This window comes from Sarcophilus harrisii, chromosome 3 (genome assembly GCF_902635505.1).
Source record: "Sarcophilus harrisii chromosome 3, mSarHar1.11, whole genome shotgun sequence".
NCBI classification, from domain to species: Eukaryota; Metazoa; Chordata; class Mammalia; order Dasyuromorphia; family Dasyuridae; genus Sarcophilus; species Sarcophilus harrisii.
The window spans coordinates 25,472,756-25,494,921 of record NC_045428.1 but is presented as its reverse complement, the minus strand read 5'-3'; the positions used below and the strand labels follow the sequence as shown (position 1 = coordinate 25,494,921).

At 36.3% G+C, this 22,166-nt stretch overlaps 1 protein-coding gene across 2 annotated transcripts in view; it reads right to left on the bottom strand.

The window, feature by feature from the left end:
- SERPINI1 (serpin family I member 1) overlaps positions 1 to 22,166 on the bottom strand; it is a 100,499-nt gene that overhangs the window by 16,901 nt on the left and 61,432 nt on the right. For both annotated transcript variants that reach the window (XM_031957621.1, XM_012546608.3), the window contains 5 exons: positions 18,221 to 18,487; positions 14,550 to 14,780; positions 12,079 to 12,273; positions 10,012 to 10,216; positions 1,727 to 1,824 (listed from right to left, as the gene is read on the bottom strand). In XM_031957621.1, coding sequence (XP_031813481.1) covers positions 1,727 to 1,824; positions 10,012 to 10,216; positions 12,079 to 12,273; positions 14,550 to 14,780; positions 18,221 to 18,470 — 979 coding nt within the window. In that variant the 5' untranslated portion in view covers positions 18,471 to 18,487. The remainder of the gene's footprint in view (positions 1 to 1,726; positions 1,825 to 10,011; positions 10,217 to 12,078; positions 12,274 to 14,549; positions 14,781 to 18,220; positions 18,488 to 22,166) is intronic.

Genomic DNA, 22,166 nt, shown 5'->3' with positions numbered 1-22,166 from the left:
AAAAGACCAAACCCAAAATGCAGCCCTATTTTGTAGGCAAAATATACAAATCTCCCCTTCCTCAGACCCAAGCTTGGCCAAGATAGTAGAAAAGACTTTCTCAATCACTAGAATTAGGAAAAGCTTTAAATCACGCTATTTCATGGTTACAAACACACTGGTGATGGAGTGAAAAACATTGTCCCCCAGGGAATGACCAACATTTTCTTCAGGCTGAACATCAATTCTGAATGAATCAGTCTTGGATACTTGGCAGGGAGCCATGGAAATGTTTCTCATTCCTCTTTATGTGGACAGAAACATTTGGAGAAAATTCTATCTGTGTTCTTGGCCCTATGCCCTAAGAATAAGGTGGAGAAAATGCCATGCTAAATTTAACAACATGCATTTATCAAGTGCTGAATATGTGTCACGTGGGATGATAAGACAATGGAAACAAACACAAAGACAAAATATCCCTATCCTCAAGGAGCTTATATTCTAGGGAATGATTAATGGGAAAAGGAGAAGGAAACAGATTCTATAAGGCAAGAGCACTAATAATTATGGAGGAAGGCAGGGGGGATTAGGAAAGGCCTCAAGCAGAAGGAGGCCCTTGTGCCTGAAGTTTATCATGGCACAGCCCAAATCTGGCCAATCCAGTGCTTTGTTTAATTTATCAGATTATGACAATATCTTATTCAAACACATTCACATTCTCTTTCCTTCTTCTTCCATTTTTTTGCTAGCTTTCCCTTGAGAAGAGTCAAATTTTCCCATCCATAATGAAACCTCAAGGATTCAGTCCTATCTACCCCAGCTTCCCTTAGCTACAGATCTGGATTCGTTACATTAGAAACAAGGAAGCATTTTTTAAAAAAATTTGTTTGGTTTAGATTTACCTATCTCTTAATATGCATCTGACACATTTGTCAACAAAAAGATTTTATTCTATTGGCCGATACTGGAATTCTGAAGATGCAGTATTAATTTTATCCTATAAGTCTCAAGATCCTCTGTTGTGGCCTTCCTGAGTTGGGAAGCTTTTTAAGAATGCCAAAGATTTATTGTACTAAGGTTTGAAAAAAGGAACTCAGGTAGAGCTTTTCTTCTTAAAATGATTATCTTGTTTGATTTTATCTTATTAAAGTTTCATTGTTGCCTGTCATTTTTATGTCCTAGTGAATTTACATCTGCCAATTCCCAGGAAGGCATCCCTTGTAACAAGGAAAACCAATTATTAAGTAAAATGGAACATGGAGACATAGTGGGAAGGTGTACAATAGACTGCTCCTAAAGTTGCTTCCATATCTCTAAGGAGAGAGAAAAAGCCATTTCTTCATCTCTTTTCAGGGCAAGAATGATTATTCAAATTATAAATCACTTCCTTTCCTGTTAGCAATCTTTTCATATAACCGCAGTCACACGGATGCTAAATTTCGAGTTTTGCTTACTTCACTCTGAGTCAGTTCATACAACCAACAGAGTATTTCTTTAAAGTGTCTGCCCTTTAGGAGTTTGTACTCCAGTGAAGGAGAAAAGATATGTACAAAAATAACTATGTCATACATCTCTGAGCATAATTATACTCTTGTCCATAGAAACAAATTACTTTTCTTGTTAAATTGCCCTGGACTAAATCAACTACATTACGTCAAAACATCCATTGCACAGAGAGGGTTAATTATCATTCTGAATGGGTCTCGTGGAACGAAAATGGATTTTTAAAATAATGACTGTATCTTACCAGACAGAGCACTAAAATCTGCATTTCTGTTGAAAACTTCAGAAATCCCCAGGCCCTTCAGGACATCTTTAAGGTCAATTTCCTGCTCTACGGTGAACCTGTAGAAGAGATAACAATCCATTTTAAGTTTAAGGATGGCTTGAAAGAGATGGAAGGTGCTGGGAAGCATATAATCAATGGAGAGATCATAACGAGTAAGCTACCCAAATGTACTCTGGAGTACAGGTGACATCTGATTGTTACTGATAAAAAAAAAGACAGCATCAGAAGGCCTTAAAAGCAGAAACCAATACACCTCTAAGGGAAAAGCGAGAGTGGAAAGATTAGGAGTTCAAATCAAACATCCATCTCCGTTTTAGGCAGCAATCCTTTATCATCCACAGCAGTGGGAATAAACCTGGCCAGGTTACCAAGGGTTTCAAAATCAAAACTCATTTGTCTGACAGATGCCCCAGCTGGGCTAGGAAATTTGAGGTGCTTTCCTTGTATTCATCCTCCAATGTTGTATTTCCCCTGGTGGCCACCCTCACTTCTTTGTACGGTTTCCTAAGGAAGTCTCGGAGAATAAATGGATTCCATTCAGAATTCTCCAATATCACTGGTTCCAATGAAATTCAAAGAAAAAAGAAGGAAACAGATGAGATTTCTCACTTGGCTGGGCCCAGGTTTCTTTTGGGTGGTAGCCCAGAAATCTGGACACGGAGGTAGAGATTCATATCCCACCATGGACAATGATTGGCCATGTGACCTTGCGTAAAAGATTTTAATGTCTCTTTGTCTTGATTTTTTCCTCTATAAAGGGGGAATAATAATAACTTTATCATTTAACTCCCTGAATTAGTACACGGCTTAAAAAAGACAACCGATATAAAGTACTTGGCAAACTTTTAAGTTCCATTGAAGGGTTTGTGATCTTTATTATTATTGTTATTGGTCACCAGGTACACTGACTGTAGAGATCAGGATGCTTTCATGATGTCTGACATAATTCAGAGAAAGAACCATATCTCAAAAATCTCTCCCTTTGGCTTAATGTAGAACAGGGGGTTCCTGATTTTTGTGTGGCAGAAACCCTTCCTTTGGTCATATGGTAAAGCTTAGAAAACCCTTCTCAGAATCAGGTGTTTAGATGCATAAAATAATATACATAGGATTGCAAAGGAAACCAATTATACTGACATATAGTTATCAAAATATTAAAAAAACAGGGAGCATAGATTAAGAATCCTTAGGTCACAGAGTGTTGCTTTTGAAATGAAAATAATAGAAAAAAATGAAAAAAATAAAAGCTAGAAATGTCCAATACTATGATTAATAGATGAAAATATATAACTGAAGGAGGCAGTCAAGAGAGCATAGATTTTAAGTTGGAGGGGATTTCAGGATTTCATTTTAGGAAAGAAAAGAGGTTGAATAGAGATGAAATGACCTGCCCAACTTCACACCCATGGTTGCTGGCAAGAAGCAGTGTCTGCCTCTTGCATGACAATTAACTTTCAAAGCTGGATGTCAGTTGTTTAGGATTTCAGGCCCTTTATTAAAAGTGCATGCTTGAGTCTCCCTCAGCTCTTGGCTGGAAGTAGCCATATTCAAGACTTCTGCCTTATAATATCAGCACAGGGGAAAGAGTATTGGCTCTAAAATCAGAGGACTTGAATTCAAATCTGGCATCTCTCATTTAATCCTTGAACAAGTCTCAGGTTCCCAGTATCCTAAATGGCTTCAGAGGTTCCTTGTAGCTTGTGAGCTGCTGGAGGATAGCAACTGTTTCTGCCACTTTTTCTGTGCTTCAAGCACCTAGGACAGTGAATGGCACACAGTAGCTACTTAATAATTATTTATTTCCTTCCTTTCCTTTTCATGATTTTTTCCTATTTATTTATTGTTTTTGCTGTATTTTTTTCTCTTCTTTTTATTTATTTTTTAATTCTTTATCAAGAAGATGACTCTCTGAGAAAGGAAAGCGAGAGGGAAAGCAGGAAACTGAGGTAATATAAAAATAAACAATATCAATAAACTATATTTTTGAGAGTTGCTATATCATTTATATCTCATGTTTCATTCCATGAATTTCCCGAGATTGTTGAAAGATGAAAATAGAAACAACAGCTTCTTTTAAAACTCTAAAAGGAAGAGCAATCTTGCTTTTCTAAACCAAAGGAGTGTGAGCAATTTTGGGTTGTATCTGTGCTCTCTATTCTGGGAAATTTCACCGTGGAGTTCAGTGGAGGAAAGTAGAGTAAGCTCCATGAGATCTAGAGATATAAAGGAGACCTACTGTCTAGAAATTAAACAAGTTAAGACTCATCAGTAAAGGAGTGTCTTTAGCCAGGGAAGAAAAGGAAGAGGGTTATTTTGGAATTGAGTGGTTTATTAGCCAGTGAAATCCTCTGAAAAATCACATTTCAAGTTCCAAGAGAAGCAGCCCAATCCATCATCAAATACTCTGAAGGAAAAGAACCAAAGAAATAGATGGAGTTCAAAAAAACAAACAACAACAACAAAAACAAACAAAAAAGACAATATAAGAAGATGCCTCTATAATGATACTAAGTAGTTCAGAATTTGAGATTGTTTGTAGACAATTCTTGAAGACCTAAAAACAAGTTGGTTTGACCAGGTTTGAAATTATGTACCTTAGGGTACAAATCTGATGGCTGCTACTACACTCATAGTGTAATGTAGGTGGGACAGTGAAAAGAATACTCAACTTAAAGTCAAGAAAACCTGTATTCAAACCCTCCTGAGACACTAGAACTGGGCAGATCACAGAATAGCCTGAATCTTAGTTTTCTCATCTATAAAATGGGGGTAAGAAAGAAGTTTGTGGGAACTGAATGTGGATCATTCCATATTTTCCCCTTTTTGTTGCTGTTGCTTGATTTTTGTTTTTAAATTTTTTTTCCTTTTTTGATCTGATTTTTCTTGTGCATCATGATAATTGTGGAAATATGTATAGAAGAGCTGCTCATGTTTAACATATATTGGATTACTTGTTGCCTAAGGGAGGGAGAAAAAAATTTGGAACACAAAGTTCAGCAAGGGTGCTGAAAACTACCTTTGCAAGTATTTTGAAAATAAAAATCTAAATAAAAAAGGAAAACAAAATAAAATGGGGATAGCAATCCCTTCTACCTCATCACCTTATTGCGAAAGTCAAAATAAGATAATGTGTACACATACTTTCTAAACCTAAAAGCACTATATGAATATTACCCATTACTTTTGGAAGGCACTGGCCAATATGTTGAGGCTAGGAGAGGTTACTAAATGTTCTTACATTTGGAAAAATATACAACTATGAGGTTCTAAATATGAATTAAATTAAAAATGAAGACTTTAGGCTGGTTTTATTAATAATTTGGTATGCAGATTCTTTCAATGGGAAAACAACAAACCCCGTAAAAAAACCTGAACCACTTAAGGCAAAAATTCCAGATGCTTGAATAAACACTAGCATAAAGTAATAAATTATTTATACAAAATGCCAGTCATGATGGGCATATAGGACAAGATTAAAATTACAGAAAAGTTATGTTGTATCCTCAAGGACAATTGTCATTTCATAACAAAAACTAAGTACTTACTAACTTTTGAAGACAAGAAAATGAAAAGAATCCTAAATATAGAAGGTTGGACAGTCTTTCTTTGGCCCCAGACTCACGAATAAAGCCAGTTATTATCTGGAGTGTACATTTAACTCTTTTTTAGTCCAGTTCACCTTTTGGGGGAAGAAATTCAAAAGGCTAGGAATTTTTTTTTGTAATTCTAAGTGGGATTAAAATTTAAGTTATGAACAAGTTGGCAGCAAAGACCAAAGCTGTCTCTAACTGCTTCCTAGTATGCCTCCCTAAAACAGTGGAAATGTAATGCAAGATTTCATTGAATTCTTGTCAAAATGGGAAAAGTATGATTAACCTGCCTTGTTTAGTAATTCAAGACTAATACAAATGAGCAAACGAAACTGTCCAACTTCATAATTGGATAAGATCTTTCAGAAAATGAAAATTTAATTTTCTTTTGCTAAAGCCTTTTATTTCTTGGTGGACAGAGCCTGTGGGTCACATTTCCTGGTGAACATGTTTGAGTTAGAACATAAAATATTTATGAAACATTTACTTAGTGCACTGATAAAAATCTCATCTCCTGCCTCTAAATCCTAATAGGCACTCAGCACAAGAAGCTATTGCCACTGTACCTTGGAATTCCAGGGAAGCAAGATAAGTATCATCAAATCTAATTGAATATAGAGCCCATGATACTTTGTGTTAGAAAAAAGAAAAGAAGAAAGGGGGAGGAAAGAGAGAAAAAGAGGGAGAGGGAATGAGGGAAGGAGAGAAAAGGGAAGAGAGGCGAAAGAAGGTGAGAGGTGGAGAAAAGAGTAAGAAAAACAGAAAAGGAATACAAAACAAAATAAAGAGAAACAGAAAAGATCATTGTCATGTGCCTAGCAGAATATCAGAGAGAATTCAAAATATGTAACAAATTACAAATCAAAAAAGTGTGTGTATGTATTTATATTAGCAGAAAAATTATATTCATGAATGTCCTAAATTATTATTTTAATAGTTCATGTAATTTTGAATTTGACATGAACTGAACAAAATAAAACCTGGTCAGCTCATTTATATAATTATATAAGATTAATTATTAAAGCTTTAGGGTCAAATGCATTGTTTTCAAGATATATTATCTACAAAAATCAAGTATTTGATGATGAATTCTTTTTCTATGACAATGTATAATTGAAAAGATGGAAATTCATTCCCTCTCTGAGGAATATTTGTCACATGGATAAAGCATCAAACCTGGATTCAGGAAGACCCGAGTGCAAATCCAGTCTTAGACACTTATTAGTCATATAATTCTAGACAAGTCATTTAACCTCTGCCTCAGTTTCCTTATCTGTAAAAATGGGGATAATAATAGCTCTATCTTTTAGGTTGTTTTGAGAATCAAATGGGATGGTTTTAAAGCACTTACAATGGTGCCTGGTAATAGTAACTACTAGTTATAATTTTATTATTATTGTTATAAATGGTTTTCATGCATAAAATATCACTCAGGACAGTAATGAAGCCCTTGCAAAAAAAGCTGAGAAAGACACTTATCACCCAGACTAAGAGTATAGAACCAAAAATGTCTCAATATGTAGAAATGATGGATTAAATTGAATAAGATAAAATTTTTATTTGTCTAGAGCTTCTAGAATGGCAAATGTAAAACTTTTTTTTTTAATCAACTGTTCAAGAAAAGGTTGCAGAAAGCATTGCTAGATTAAGTCTGTCGGAAAAAATCCTGGGGATTTTAATGAATTACAAATTCAAAAGATGTCAAGAGAACACGGAAATCTAAGGTGACATTTCCTATGGCTCAATGAGGGGAAGTACAGGGTTCAACTTTGCAGCAAAGATGAAGGTGGGGCTGCCCTGTGCTAGGAAGATGATGCTATTTGTGAACAGAGGTCAAGGAGTGGAGAATTCTGGGGTAAGATGCAGACAGAACAGGGGAAGTTTGGGCTAAATCCACATGCTCCAATTACACTGGCTAGAACTGGTATGAGCATTGAAGGGCTGGTGCAGATCTGGGAAAGCTGGGGTTAATCATGCTCCTGGGTGTACTGATATAGAACCTATTTCCTTTGGAGAAGAAGAATATAAAAGCAGTTTTTAGGACTTTGGGGGAGAGTTTTTGAGACCTAGGGAATCTCCCTGCTGACCACTTTGTACCGTGCCTGGCACACAATAGGAGCCTGACAAATACTATTTGACTGTTTGACTTCTTTTAATTTTGTTTAGAGACTTTTATCTGCTTTGATCTTCTTGAACTTCTTTTTAATAGCCCGGAGAAGTGCTTTTGCTGGGGGTATTTAAATTATGTTTTATTAAATGAATCACTGGTTAGTGTCTGAGTGATGTATTAGCCCAGATGCAGAATAGTCACCTAGGCACTGAGAGAGGCAGCTGTAATCCTATGTCTTTGCTCCTGGTCGCCTAACATCTGAACATCAACAACCTGGAAAATGAGGTAACTAGTGTCAAAACCCACCAGGACATTATCTGATGATTATTCAAACAGCCTAGCATAGTTAGGCCTAGAAAAATTCTGGGACAAGTTGTATTCAAATATTTGAAGGACTTTCTTGTAGAAAAGGAATTGGAGCTGTTTTGGTTGGATCTAGACATCAGAACCAGGAAGAAATGGGTAGAAGGCATAGAAAAGATTTAAAGAAGAACTTCCTTTCAGTAATATAACGTGCTGACTTGGGAGACAGAAAGTTCTCCTGTAAAGGCTTTTAAGCAAACAGCTGAAGACATTTTGAGTACACTGCTATACAGGTCAGTTAGACAACTTTGATACCATTTAACACAATTCTTGATTTTGTACAAAATCCAAGCAAATTACCAAAAAAAAAAAAAAAAGTTTATTTGACTTCCTAATCGCCTTTCCTGCTAGTTTATTATTTTATATGCATATGTGTATATATATATATATATATATAGATTGTGTGTACAAATGTATATGTACATATACATAAGTTTATACACAAATATATGTGTGTATATATATGTTTTGATATGAGATATGTGTTTACATGATGTTTCCCTTATTATATTTCAAAGTCCTGGAGACCAGGAATTGTCTTTATATACCCAAGGCTTAGTACAATGCCCGACACACAATAGGTACTTCATATATATTCACTGACTTAACTTTGACTCATTCCGTCAATATTCACTGAGTACCTACTAAGTACAAGATATTGTTATAATACCTCACATATCTCTCTGAATTGGCAAAAGCTAGCTATTAAGTAAGATGCTGAAGAAATACAGCATTTCATTTACAATAAATATTAGTCTTTTTAAAAAATTCTGGAATTAACCATTTGTATAACATAGCAACAAAAGCTTTTAGCCTTTTAGGAACTTTTCATTTCCTCTATATTTATCAACATATCATCATTTGAAAAGATAATGGAATGAGCATCTGTTTTCTCAGCTTGTGCATTTTTCTTACCTACATTCATCTCTGTACTTCCTAGCTCAAGATATGGCCCACTTTGCTAAAGTGTTGCAGCCCATAGATTGTGAATTACTTACTAGCTTAGGTTCCTTTCATTTTCCACATTACCCTTAAGAGTTCATCTTTATTCAGGTAACTGAATCTGTATTCAGGCAACTAGTTGTTTTGGTGGATAGTGTTAGACTTGGAATCAGGAAGATCCAAATCCTGTCACAGACCCTTACTAGCTCGTGACCCTGGTTAAGTACTTCAGTTTCTTCATCTGTAAAATGGAGATAATAATAGCATTTACCTCTCAGGATCATCAAATAAGTATGTGTAAAACATTTTGCTAACCTTAAAGTGTTAAATAAATACAAGGTATTTGAATCAATAAATAGCAAATACGTCTTCTGTAGCCTGAATATGTCTCATACGCAATCTATTGCTTTTTTTTCAAATGTGCATACTGTTTAATTAAGTCCAATTTCCTTTAAATTCACTGCTAAATCCATTGTACCTTTCTCTCATTATATATCTTTCCAGTCCAAGGAGATAACAGTATAATTACTAATTGTGGGCATGTCCAAGGATTTTTTTAACTGTAAAATAAGCTCATCATACTAGACCAGGGGAGAGAAGGAAGAAGCAATATTTATTTAATGCTTAGGCTATACTGGACAGTTGTTATTCAGTCATCCCAAATCTTCATGACTCCATTTGGAAGTTTTCTTGGCAAAGATACTTGAGTGCTTCACCATATTCTCCTCTGGTTCTTTTTACAGATGAGGTAAGTGAGGCAAACCGGGCTAAGTGACTTGCCAAGGATCATACAGATAGTAAGTGTCAAAGATAGAGAGGAAGAGAGAAAGAGAGAGGGGGAGAGAGAAGGGGAGAGAGAGGAAAGGAAGAGAAGAAAGAGAGAGAGGGAATAAAGGAGGAAGGAAGGATAAACGAAAGAAAGGAAGAAAGGAGGGAAGGGAGGAAGGAAAGAAAGAAGGACAGAGGGAAAGAAGAAAGAGGATAATTCCTGCCTTCAAAGAATTTACATTCTAATATGCAATTTGTATTCTTTTCCCCTTCCCCAATAGATCAGTCAATCAGTAAAAATTATTAAGGTTCCATTCTGTGTCAGACACTGCTAAGTAATAACAGAAGAATAGCTTGAAATCTCATGGTAAACTTCCTGAAGGCAGGGGTAGTGTCGTTCTTTATACCCAGTACCAAGCCCATTGCCAGGAAGGCATCAAGCACAACGGAAGCACCCAAAGCAATCTCACCTTGGCAAATACACTTCCACTTTCTGCTTCTTCACAGAGTTGGCCCATTCTTCAATCAGCTGAGGTTTCACTAATGGCTCCAAGGTGACTAGGGGGACTTCTTGTCTGGATAGAACAAGCATCATGCTTATTTCTTCCCCTTCATAAGGTATTTCCAGAACTTGATAGATGCCGCCTGCCTCATTGGAGCCATCACTAAATTCTCCTAAAATGAATGAAAGGTCACAGAAAAAAAAAAAAAAAAACAGTAAATGGGCCTTGGAAAAGCTTCTTGGGTCCATTCCACAGTTTTCTTTCAAATCTGAAAATAAGAGTACCAAAAAAAAGGGGTTTATTTGGAATTGTGACTCAAATGAAAGAATGTTGCTTTGCTCCAAAATGAAATCCCCCTCCAAAACTGTTGTTCCAGCCACAATTCAATTGATTAAGATTTTTGATACAATGTGAAACGATGTACAAAATGATACATTGAGTGACTGCCATTATGATAATGAATAAAATTTCTTTGGGGAAAAAATGTCAATTAGCCTTACAGATAAAACAAGACACTTCAAAAAGTAGATGAATGGATAACTCCAATAGAATCCAGGAAGGTCACAGAATATAACTGCCTCATAATTTGAAAAATGAAAAAAACAATCCCAGATTAAGGTGGCACAATGGATAGAGCACCAGGTCCAGAATCAGTAAGACCTGAATTCAATCTGGCCCCAGACACTTATTAGCTGTGTGATTCTAGGTGAGTCATTTAACTCCGCCTCAGTTTCCCCATCTGTAAAATGAGCTGGAAAAGTAAATGGCAACTCACTCCAGTATCTTTACCAAGAAAACCACAAATGGGGTTTTGAAGAGTTGTACACATCTGAACAATAAAAAAACTAGACTGGTAAAGGGACTTCCCCAAGATCAAATGGCTAATAAGTGGCAGTGCTAGGATTCAAACTGAGATCTTCTGATGATAAATTCAATGGTCTTTTCACTATACCAGATTGCCTCCTACATAGCTACAATGTACTCACTGGGCTACTTGCCACCTTTGGCATGATTAAGACCTCTAAATTAGGAAACTGGCCTTGCTTGGCCCATGTAGAACTGGCCAAAGGATGAGAAATATTTTCCAAACAAGTATCACACTTTCAAATGTACTTGATTATTGAAGCCAAACAGAGAAACACAATATTTAAATGGATTAGTTCCAACACTATTCTATGATAATGGTCCAAAGAGTATAACTAATGATTCTGAAGTGACTATTTAAAGTTTTTGTTCCTCTTCTTTCTCAGTTACCATAAGAGCTGAGTTGTCCAAAACTCACATTAACCATTCAATTCTCTCCTCAAAGCAGATTTTACTCTTTCATCCTTGATTAATGGTTTAGTTTAAACTAACTGGCTTCTTTCAAATTTAGTAAAGGATTATAAGTAGAATCAATTGTTCATTCTCATCAATTTACCATTTAAAAATTCCAAACCAATGCCATCTGTCATAGGGAGCAAGAATACCTCAAACTTCTAAATCTCCTTAGGTCAAAGGTGAGATAATCTAAATGGTTCACTGAAAAACATATAAAAGCCAAAGGACTTCTTGATAAGCAAGAGCTCATATTAGAACTCCTCAAAAAGAAATCTTCAACTGAGAAATGGTCTCTTTCCAGGCGTAGTTCTGCCCTCTTATCAAGGCATCGTATATAAGATCATTTTAGGCTTCCTCAAAGTATCCAAGGAGCCTTTCCAAAGCAGAGTAAGACTGCTCGTTTTTATCCCAAGCTCTGTTGGCAGTTTTATACAGAAATCTATTGGACTGGTCATATACTGAGAGAAAAGAATTTTGATGTTTCATTGGTATGCAGGGAACACCAGAAGAGTCAGAAAAAGGCCCTGGCAGGAGTATGGGGAGGCCATGGAAAACAGTCTCCTAAGATCCAGGTCAGCTCAGATAAGTTGCTGGACGGAGTATGTACCAAACCTATCACAGAGCATTTTGGGGACCAGTGTCCCAGACACTCTTAAAACCATGCTACAAAATACATCCACCCGGCAAGGGAGCCACCCTGAACTCTCTCCTTACCATAATAAAACTCTCCTTGTTGGTACATCATGGGAATTTGAGCCTCGCTTTCATCATCTTTTGTGAAGGAGAAGGTTCTTGTATTTTCAGGCCTAAATTGTGACTTCCAGTTCCCTTTAAAGTATACAGCATTGACGAGGGCCAGGTGGGTCAAAGAGCTGAAGTCTCTCGCTAATACCAAATCTTTCACTAGACCTGATGAAGTAAAAATGAGCAGAAGAAGGGAATGAGTGAGCACCTGGGAGAGAGGGAATACCTGTGGGAAAACAAAGAGGTAGGATCAAGAAAGACTCCAGGTCTCCCTCACAAAGTAAACATGAAGCCACATGCTCGCTTCTCCTTTCTGAAGGTATATTGTTGAAATCAAATGTTCAGGTTTAAGAATTCTACATGAAAGACACCAAAGATATTTGATTCTATGACCTTGTTCACACTAATAACATTCTGTTGCACGATTGCTAAAAAATATCAAAAAAAGGACCAAAATCCTTTCCTATTAGAACTCTTTCCAAAATACTCTGGGGGAGTAGGTCCCAAAATAAATGGAACTGATTTTAATTAGCTTAAAATAAACAGGTGCATGAGGCACGATGTAAATGTGTTTCTCCATAATCATGGATGCAGACACGGAATCAGAGGAAGGGCAGGCTTGGGCAGCTTGCTGTCACAGGCTTTCCTCCACTGTGGTACTGAATCATGACTGGCTTTACTCTGGCTAAAGCCAGTCTGGCTTGTGACCTCCAAATACATTTTCCCCAAAATGATATTTTTGTGCTTGGGCCCTGAAGCAGAGAGAGACAGAAAGACAGAAAGAGAGAAGGAGAGAGAGACACACACACAGAGAAAGACAGAGAGAGACAGACACAGAAAATGACAGACAGAAAAAGAGAGAGAGACAGAAAAAGAGGGAAAAAGAGAGAGAGAGAGAGAGAGAGGGGTGGGGTCTTTACTCTTGATTTACCCCATGAATGGAGGGAAAGGGGGAAGTGAAAGGAATGCAGTTTGGTTCCTATGTTTCAACTTGGATCTGAAGCTTGTTTTAAGACCCCTCACAAATCATATTAGTAATAACCCCTCTGATAGAAGAGAGTGGCTCAGTCAGTGTTTTTTTTTTTTTTTTAAATGATAGGTTTTCTTTTCAGATTTCCTTCATTCCATATAATGTCCCCTTGGGAGAAAAATTGCTATATTCAGCTATATTAAAACTATTATTTCAGGAAGTGTAGTATACATAATGTTAAGGTAATTTCCTCCTTATTTAACCACTATCATCTGCTTAAATAAAATGTCTCATTGTGGCATTAGTTTTTTCCTACCTAATTTAAACTCACTTGGCTTTCAAAGCGAAGAAAGCAAGTCGAACATTTGCTTGAAAAAAGAAGTAAAGATGTTATGTACATATACATATTTTTATACATATATATTAAAAACTATGCCATTTGAGGTTACTCTCACAATATTTCTTTTCTCTTTTTCTCTCAGCTTAAAAACTGAATTGAGTTCAACAAACATTTGTTGAGCTCATACTATAATATAAAAAAAAGTAGTATAGCACACTACATAGACTCATCTGAGTGCCACCCTGACATATTCTGACTGATGAGCCAGGTTACTCATTTGGTCTGGGGCTGATGAGACCATCTACAAAGGTTTTTGCTAATCAGCAACTAGTGGGAGGAATGTCCTTATTAGGAACTGCCTACTCCAAAAATATCATGTGATTATTTCTACCCTCTCCATCCCAAAATAACTACAAAGCCTTGTACTTTGAATCTCTGTTCACAAGAACCTTACAGCCTAATCAAATTTATTTTTCCTTTTTGCTCCCTAATTATAAATTTGTGACAATCTATATAGCGAGGAGTAGGGGTCAAACCAAATTAAAATGTAATTGGGAAATATTTACAAAATAAAATTACATTAAAAAAACAGATTATATTATATTTTAAAACTAAGCCCTGTTGTGAACTGCATAGATCCTAATATAGAGTTTACTGACCCCATTTCATTTAAACTTGATACCATACTTTTAGAGAATAACTATGTTGCTCCAAGTATCCTCTCTAATTTTTTTTTAAATTTCTATTTTCAGAGAGTAAAAGAGACAGAGTCAGAGAGAGACGGACACAAAGAGGGACAGAGACAGAGAGAAATAGAATCACTATCTAAAAAATCCAAAAATTTTCAAAATCAGAAGAGCACACATTTTCAGACAATGAATCAGAGGCAAGATGATAGAGGTACAAGTTTGTTCTGAGTCTAATTACTGATTTTTACTACTCAATGAAATATTCAGATATTCAACAATTTGTTATTATACATTCTGAAGGTGGCAGAATATAATCCAGGGCAACTCCTGGATTTTTCCCTTTGTCTGGATCTCTCGACAAAAGTTAGACATGTAAATTATTTCTGTGCAAACTATTTTTTAATAAAGACCAATAAGTAAAGAAAGGAAGAGAAAAACATACTGTTGGTGTGATTCTCCACCCACTTGTTGATGTGACTGGCTACAGCTTCATTTTGGCTGAAATCTACATGCTCAATTTCAGCTTGGAAATACTTTTTCATCATCTGTAAGAACTGCTCATTGACATGGAATCCATTCTGCACAAAGAGGGAGTTGGCCATTTTCATCACATACTGGTTCTCCTCAGTGGTTATCATGTCAGAGAGATTCCTCAAGAAGGAATATTCTTCACCTGAAAGTGGTCAAAGGAGAGACTTCTTAAATTGAACTAAAGACAATGCAAAAAGGTAGACTAGAAATAACCTAGCTCATTATTACATCAATTCAGATACTGTAGTTCTAATTATGTTCCTACAAAGATAGCAACACTGGATAAAATCCTGATAGAACTTAGCTTATCTAGCATCATAATTGTGACAGGGTTTTACTTTTATAGGCACTTTCTTACTTAAAATTGCTCTTTCAAAATATAAAGAACAATAACCCAAGGTTATCAGCGTCTTAGAAGTCAGAACTGGCAGAGGCCTTGGCGGTCCGGTAGGCATAGGATTATTGATTTAGAATTGAAAAGGTCCTCAGAAGTCATGTAGTTCAACCTCTTCTTTTTATGTTTGAAGAAATTAAGACCCAGAAACTAAATTACTTGGCTAAGATGGGTGCCTGAGCTAGGAAAGAGAAGACATGGGTTTTAAATTCAGGTCTTCTGGCTCCTAATCCTAAACCCCTTCTGAAGAAAAAGGTGCAGGTAGATGTCAAAGAAATAAGTGTAACCACAAAAATTGAAATAAAATGAATTCTAGGTCTCAAAATTGAGTTTTGACTAGATTACCTGCAAAAGTCCCTTTCATCAGCTCTAAATCTAGGCCAGACTTCCTTAGTTATTAGCACAGGAATAGATCTAGTTTGGTGGAAGAGCTTTGCAGTAGAAAAGAGCAAGGGAACTGGTGAGAAAGGTGATGGTGTGGGTAGATTAGGACATGGGTTGGGAACTCAGGTCATAACCAGATCTAGACATGAAAGAGGGAGTAGAGAGTTGAGAGGTGGTAAGAACATCCTCCTCACCTTTTCCCTACTACTACTCCTACTCCTACTACTTCTACTAGAATGGACAACAAAAAAACAAAGGTAGAAGAAAAGACAGACCCTTCAATGTAGAACTGAAAAGGGAGGAGATTATTTCCACACTAATTTCCTCATTTTATAAATGAGAAAATGGGAAAGAGGAAAATTCCAAACTTAATCTATCCAATGGAAACTAATTCTCAAACATGAAGATTATCTTGATAGAAATTTAAGCTAAATATATTCCTTTTACTTTTAAACCTTTCCCTTTTAACTAGATGTCTCCAGAAACTCTACTCTAAATGCTATACTCATATACTCTAAAGAAGTTAAAAGAGTTAATTCAACTATTTTTTTAAACAGAGAAATTGAGGGTTTCGAGGAAGTTAAGTGATCTACTCAAGATCAAATGGCCACTTTGTGAGATGTTTTATCCTAATAACTAGATAGGGAAAATGGAAAACATAAAGAATCTCTTTAATTTTATTCAAGTTGATTCCAAGACTGAATTCACATTTTTTTTTTCCTGACCAAGTAGAGAACATTAGTCCCCCATCACTGATCTCTTTGTTCTAGGACTACAAGATTTAAAATTAAACAGGACCCTTCTTTTTATACCACTTTCTATCACCTTATTAATAAAGCTATCTGAAATGGTCAACAGCTAGTGCAACACTTTAGAAATTTCTTAGGTGATATTTTTTTTTAAACAAATGATATTAAGCACCAATATAACACTTTAAAATTGCTTTGCAACTATTTACATACATTTAAATAATTGCATTCTGCTTCTTATTGTCAGAACTGGTGTGCATGCACTGATATTTTGTCTGGTCTCTCCCCATTTTGGACACGTCTTTATTTTCTAAAGTTTCTTTTCCAGATCTATTTGAATTCATCATATTTGTCATCTTAATTTCTTTAAACACATCATTCTCCTAAGAAAACCTCAGAATAGAGTGATTTTTTTTTTTTTTTTGATAACATGCATTATTAGGGGTTAGAATCCCAGACTGAAATTACTGGGTCAAAGGATATGATTATTATTTTTTACTTCTATGGCATACCACCTTACTATAATCTCTTATCTTGCAAAAAAAAAACCCAATATGTATATTTGTTAGTCTTATTAAAATTAAATATTTTTATTGAAGCCAAATACTTTTATAGTAGCTCTAAGTTTCTCGTGTTCATTAGGATGAGACTTAGTACTATACTAGAAAAAGTGCTATCATTGTCAAAGGACCTGGATTTCAATTCTTGTCTCTTTCCCTTTTTCTGTGAATTTAAGCAGTCATTTAACATTTTGAAGCTCTTAATTCTTCCTCTGTTCAATGAAAGGATTGAACCATAATGTTTAAGCTTTCAATTCAAAAGGTTCTGTGATAAATTTAGAGAGATAACTAATCAGAATAACCTAGAAACTGATCATGAAGCAAACTTTTGAGATTTTCATGACTTAATTATACTACAGAAAGATAATAATTCAGAAAACAAGAGTAACTAAGAGACAAAATATTCATAGTCCAATGGGAAAGGAAGAAAAAGCCTATTTTTTCAGACTTAAAAAATGAAGTTCCATTAAGTGACTTGGTTTAGAGTGACTGAATCAGAGGAAAGGTAAAGAAAGGACCCCTTTATATATAACTTTTATCTACAATATCAATGAGCTTCATTCATCCACCCATTTCCATTCATTCACACACATATTACTATAATTGCTGCTGCTGCTGTTGCTACTACTGCTGCTACAGCAGATATTACTACTATTATTGATGCTGCTGCTACTATCAGTACAACTATTGCTTCTGGGGCTACTGTTGAGCTACTACCACAACTGCTGCTGCTGTTACTACTGCTGCTTCTACGATTACTTCTGCTGCCATTACTACAACTGCTGCTGCTTGCCACTATTAATATTAGCACTGCTGCTGCTTCAATTGATGCTTCTACAGCTACTGTTAGGCTACTACCACAAGTGTTCCTATTGTTACTACTGCCACTGCTACTGTTACCACTGCTCTACAACTGTTACTTCTGATGCTGTTACTATTACTACTGCTGCTCTATTGCTCTATTACTGTTATTACTGCTGTTGCTACTGTTACTACTGCTGTTCTACTGCTCTACTATTGTTACTATAGCTGCTCTACTGCTCTGCTACTGTTATTACTGCTATTCTACTGCTCTGCTACTGTTACTATAGCTGCTCTACTACTGTTATTATAGTTACTCTACTACTGTTATTATAAGCCGCTCTACTGCTCTACTACTCTTACTACTGCTGCTCTACTACTCTTACTACTGCTACTAAAACAATTATTGATCAGCCTGGCCCTACTATGAGGAAAAAGAGGATAGAAATATAAAATCTGATTTAATATAAAGAGCACTTCTTAGTAGTTAGGATTATTCAAAAATAGGATGTATAGTTCCTTCCCATTGGAGTCTTCAGAAAATGTATGCTAGAAAAAGGAATCCTATTCAGATACAGATTGGAGTAGACAGAATATGAATTCTTTGCAGCTCTGGAGATGATTTGATCCTAATTGTTTGATCTGAAAGTAAAATGCAAAGATATGGGGAATAAACATCACTGAACATGCTTACCATCTTTCAAACCTTCATATCCCATGGAATGACGTATTTCTTTCAGGGTGGACCCATGGGCTCCCAGTTCCACCATTCCCACTGCAATAGCAATACTCAAAGGGGAGAAGAGAATATTCTCATCTTCTCCAGTGGCCCGTAGATGATTATACACATTCACAGACAATTCTGCAATGGTTTCATCAGGAAAATTGGTGCTAAGAGCTGTACTTGGCAGAACAAGCAAAGCCAGGAATCCAAAGAAAGTCATGTTTCCAAGGTTTCAGTCTGAAAAACAAAGTACAAGAATATTAATCATATAAAATTAGACTCAAATAAATGGAGTGAGGATAAGAATAGAGAGAGCGCGAAAGAGATGAGTAGATAATTTACTAGTCACCATACTGGTTATGAAAGAGAGAAGAGGCAATGTAAACTAACAATTAAGAAGTTGAACAAACTTTATGACAAAAACAATTCTTATGTAGATGGAAAGTCAATTCTTCCCTCACGAGGACAGACTGAACTCTTTTCATATCTAATCACTAAGGCTAAGCAGCAAGCCAACAAAACTAGGAGAACATTCCCAGGCTGAGTTTAAATCTATTCTCCTCACTATTGCTTGCTCGGTGTTGGTCTGTCATTACAGAGGACTATCTAACTTAGGGTTAGAAGATTTCTCATAATCCTATGTCTAGAAAACATCTATCAGGACCACTGCTAAAAACAAACTACTAATCAAAGATGGAAACTGCACACTGAAGTAAAGGCTAGACCCAAGACCCAGGTGAAACAAGCTTCTGAGTTACTCTCTTTCCTGTGACATATATTGGCCTAAATGCCCATTGTCATTCACTAGCCTCAGTCCAATACAGAAAGTCAGAGTCTCTTTATAATTATTCCCTTCAAAATTTGTCTAGACAATTGGTCTCCAGAATTCTCATAAAGAATGACTTCAAAATGCACCACTTATTTGACATAGGAAGATCAACCATTACTAACATAAAAACCTTTTTTATAAGAGGAAGATGCTGGATCCTTTTTGAAAACCAAGCCAGTCATGACTGGGATCAGTGAAGGGAATTACAAGTATAATGGCTTCTTTACAAATCTTTTGGGATTCCAGGTTCCCAGCTTCTTAAACTATGGGTCAGGACCCCACATGGAATCAAGCAACTGAATGTGAGGCTCACGAAATTATGATTTACTACAAGTAAATGTTTGTTTTCTCTATCTCTTTTATATACCTATAAACCCAGGGTTAAAAGAGAAAATGTTTAAGTCACAGGCTCCACTCTGAGTTCCAACTCCAGATCTCATTTGAGCTTCATAACAATCCAGATGAAAAAAAACTGAGCGTCCAGGAGACTTACTTGTTTCTGATCACCTAGATGGAGCCAAAAGGCTAAAATAAGCTTAATTTGGATCAGAAGTAGGATTTGAGGCTCCAAAACATGGCTGCTTTTAGGGAAATATACATACTAAAATATCATGCTCAGAGATACTGTGGTCCACCTTGAATAAACCTGGGAACTTACTTGATGGCCTTAACAGGGAAGGAGATGGCTTTTTCCAAAACTCAGTCCTAATCTAATGTCACCTGGGCCTCAGGTTTTCGAAAAGCATGTGTGTGTGTGTGTGTGTGTTTAATTATAACCAACTTCCTTCAATGTAATGGGTTTGATACACAGCTCTTAACCTCTTGCCATGGGCATACTCCAAAGCAGTTTGTAAAGCAGTCTTTAAAAGGTCACTTAGCAGGGAACATCTATATTCACTGTGGCTCAGCAGGGCACATGCACACTTAATATAGGGGCTGTATATTTCCAGTGAGTTCCATCGAGTGGAAACGTGGGGATTCTTTTATGCCCCAACACAAGGGTCAGGGGAGGTCCTCTCTATTTGTTCTTTTATATTCAGGGTTTCTCAGCTGCCAAAAGCTTAAGCCAAAATACAAACAAAAATAGGCACAATTAAGACCAAAGAAATTTCAGCTTTCTGCTTGAGAATTTCCAGGTTTTGCTTGGCTTCTACTATTTTCAATCTATGATCTAAATTAGGTAATGTTGGAATATGCCAACCCATCAAAAGTTAACAGAGAGGTGCCAGTGAGAATAGTGCCATTGCAAGAACAGGCACGATACTAACCCATATTATGCAGGAGATGAAGCAAAAAGGGATGCTGTAAGGGAAAGAAATAGTTGGAAAAGAAGGTGCACGTGTCGTGGGATGAGAGTGAAGGATGAGCAATGTTCATACTCCTTTGGCAGCCTTCAACACCTAGTGATCTAGAGAAAGGCACCACACAAGGTGGGTGGGCATCTTGTGAAGTTAAGACACAGAGAATAGTTGCCCATAACATACAGGTTTGGATGGATTACAAAACACACAGTTGAGACCACAAATCCACTGAAAAAGTTCTCATTTATGAAAGGGAGAGCTGGACCTGTGATTTTGTCAGTTTAGGGAATGACCAGCCAGCATGGTTGTAGATCTTACATCAATTTTAGGAACAACCCGAGAGTCAAACTAATATTATCTTCATATCAGAGATTAAGTGACCTACCTAATTGTCATCTGAGCAGTATATACCAAGCCAGGACTGAACCGCCAAACAAACACCCTTTCCCCTGTATTTACACCTACTCTAACCCTCACACTCCCTTCTCCCTCTCCTTTTATCTCTAAACTCTAGTGACTCTTTAAAGTCTTCAAGAGAAAATACACATAAAAAAATAAAATGCTGTTTGGCATTCAAAATCCCTCAACTTAGCTTAGTCCCCAGATCCCTTTTCATTCGAAGACCTATTAAATACTCTTTTTTTAAAAAAAAATAATGATATTAGTCTCCTAATACTGTTCCAGAAACAATGTTCCATCATTCATCGCCAAGTATTTTCTCTGACTGTCCCCAAGACCTGGAATTTTTTTTAACCACAGCTTTACCTCAAAAACCAACTGAAAACTTTCTCCTAAAGGAAGCTTTTCTCAAGTCCTCATAGTTTTCTTCTATTAATTATTTCTCATTTATCCTGTACATAATGGTTTACTGTTGTTGTCTCCTCCATTGGATTGTGAGGTCCTTAAGAATAGAGATGGTTATTTTTGTTGTGTTTTTTTTTCCCTTACTTTGTATCCTCAGTGCTTAGTATATAGTAGGAGCTTAATGTTTAAAGACTAGAACCTGGGTCCTTCTGATCCAAGATTAGCCCTCTACATATCCAATGATCATGGATGATTTGATCAACAAACATCCTTTCTATTTCTGCTCTCTCTTCTCTCTCCCTCCCCTTTCCCCACAACTATGCATTCACACACAAAACTCCACTAGTGAGTTAGGAAGAAATATATTTGATTACTTAAAAGAAACTGACTTCTTAATTGCTAGAAAAGAACTGCAGAGCAGGAAAACTGAAAATCTAATGGGAAAGCCTATTTGAAGGAGCCATCTTTTGAATTAGGTTTTTTTTTTTTTTTAATATACTTTTTACATACAGACTAAATGCCTTCTTGTCAGTATGTTGTAGAGGTAATCATGTTTGGGCTCTGAGTGGGTGGGTTGAACTAGTTAGCTTCTGAGGTCCTTTCAACTTGTGAAAATTGGGAACTGAGACGAATGGGAAAGAGCATATTCTAGACAAGAAAACCACATGAACAAAGAAAGGAACAAAGAAGAGGCTAGAATTATAAATTCAGAGTTGGGAAGGATTTTAGAAGCCACCAAATGCACTCTCCCATTTTGAAGAAGTGAAACCTGGTCTGGGAAAAGTACAATGACCTGTCCAAGATCACACAGATAGCACAGAACAGAGCTGGCACTTGAATTTTTTTTTTTCTTTTCTCTCTCTTTTGATTCCATTGTAAAGCATCTCTGCTATTCTAAAATTCCCAATAGACCTGCTTTTCAGGACAATCAGCCAGTATCAGTCTGTTTGTTTTCTTGTCTATTTAGATAAATAGAGAGTTA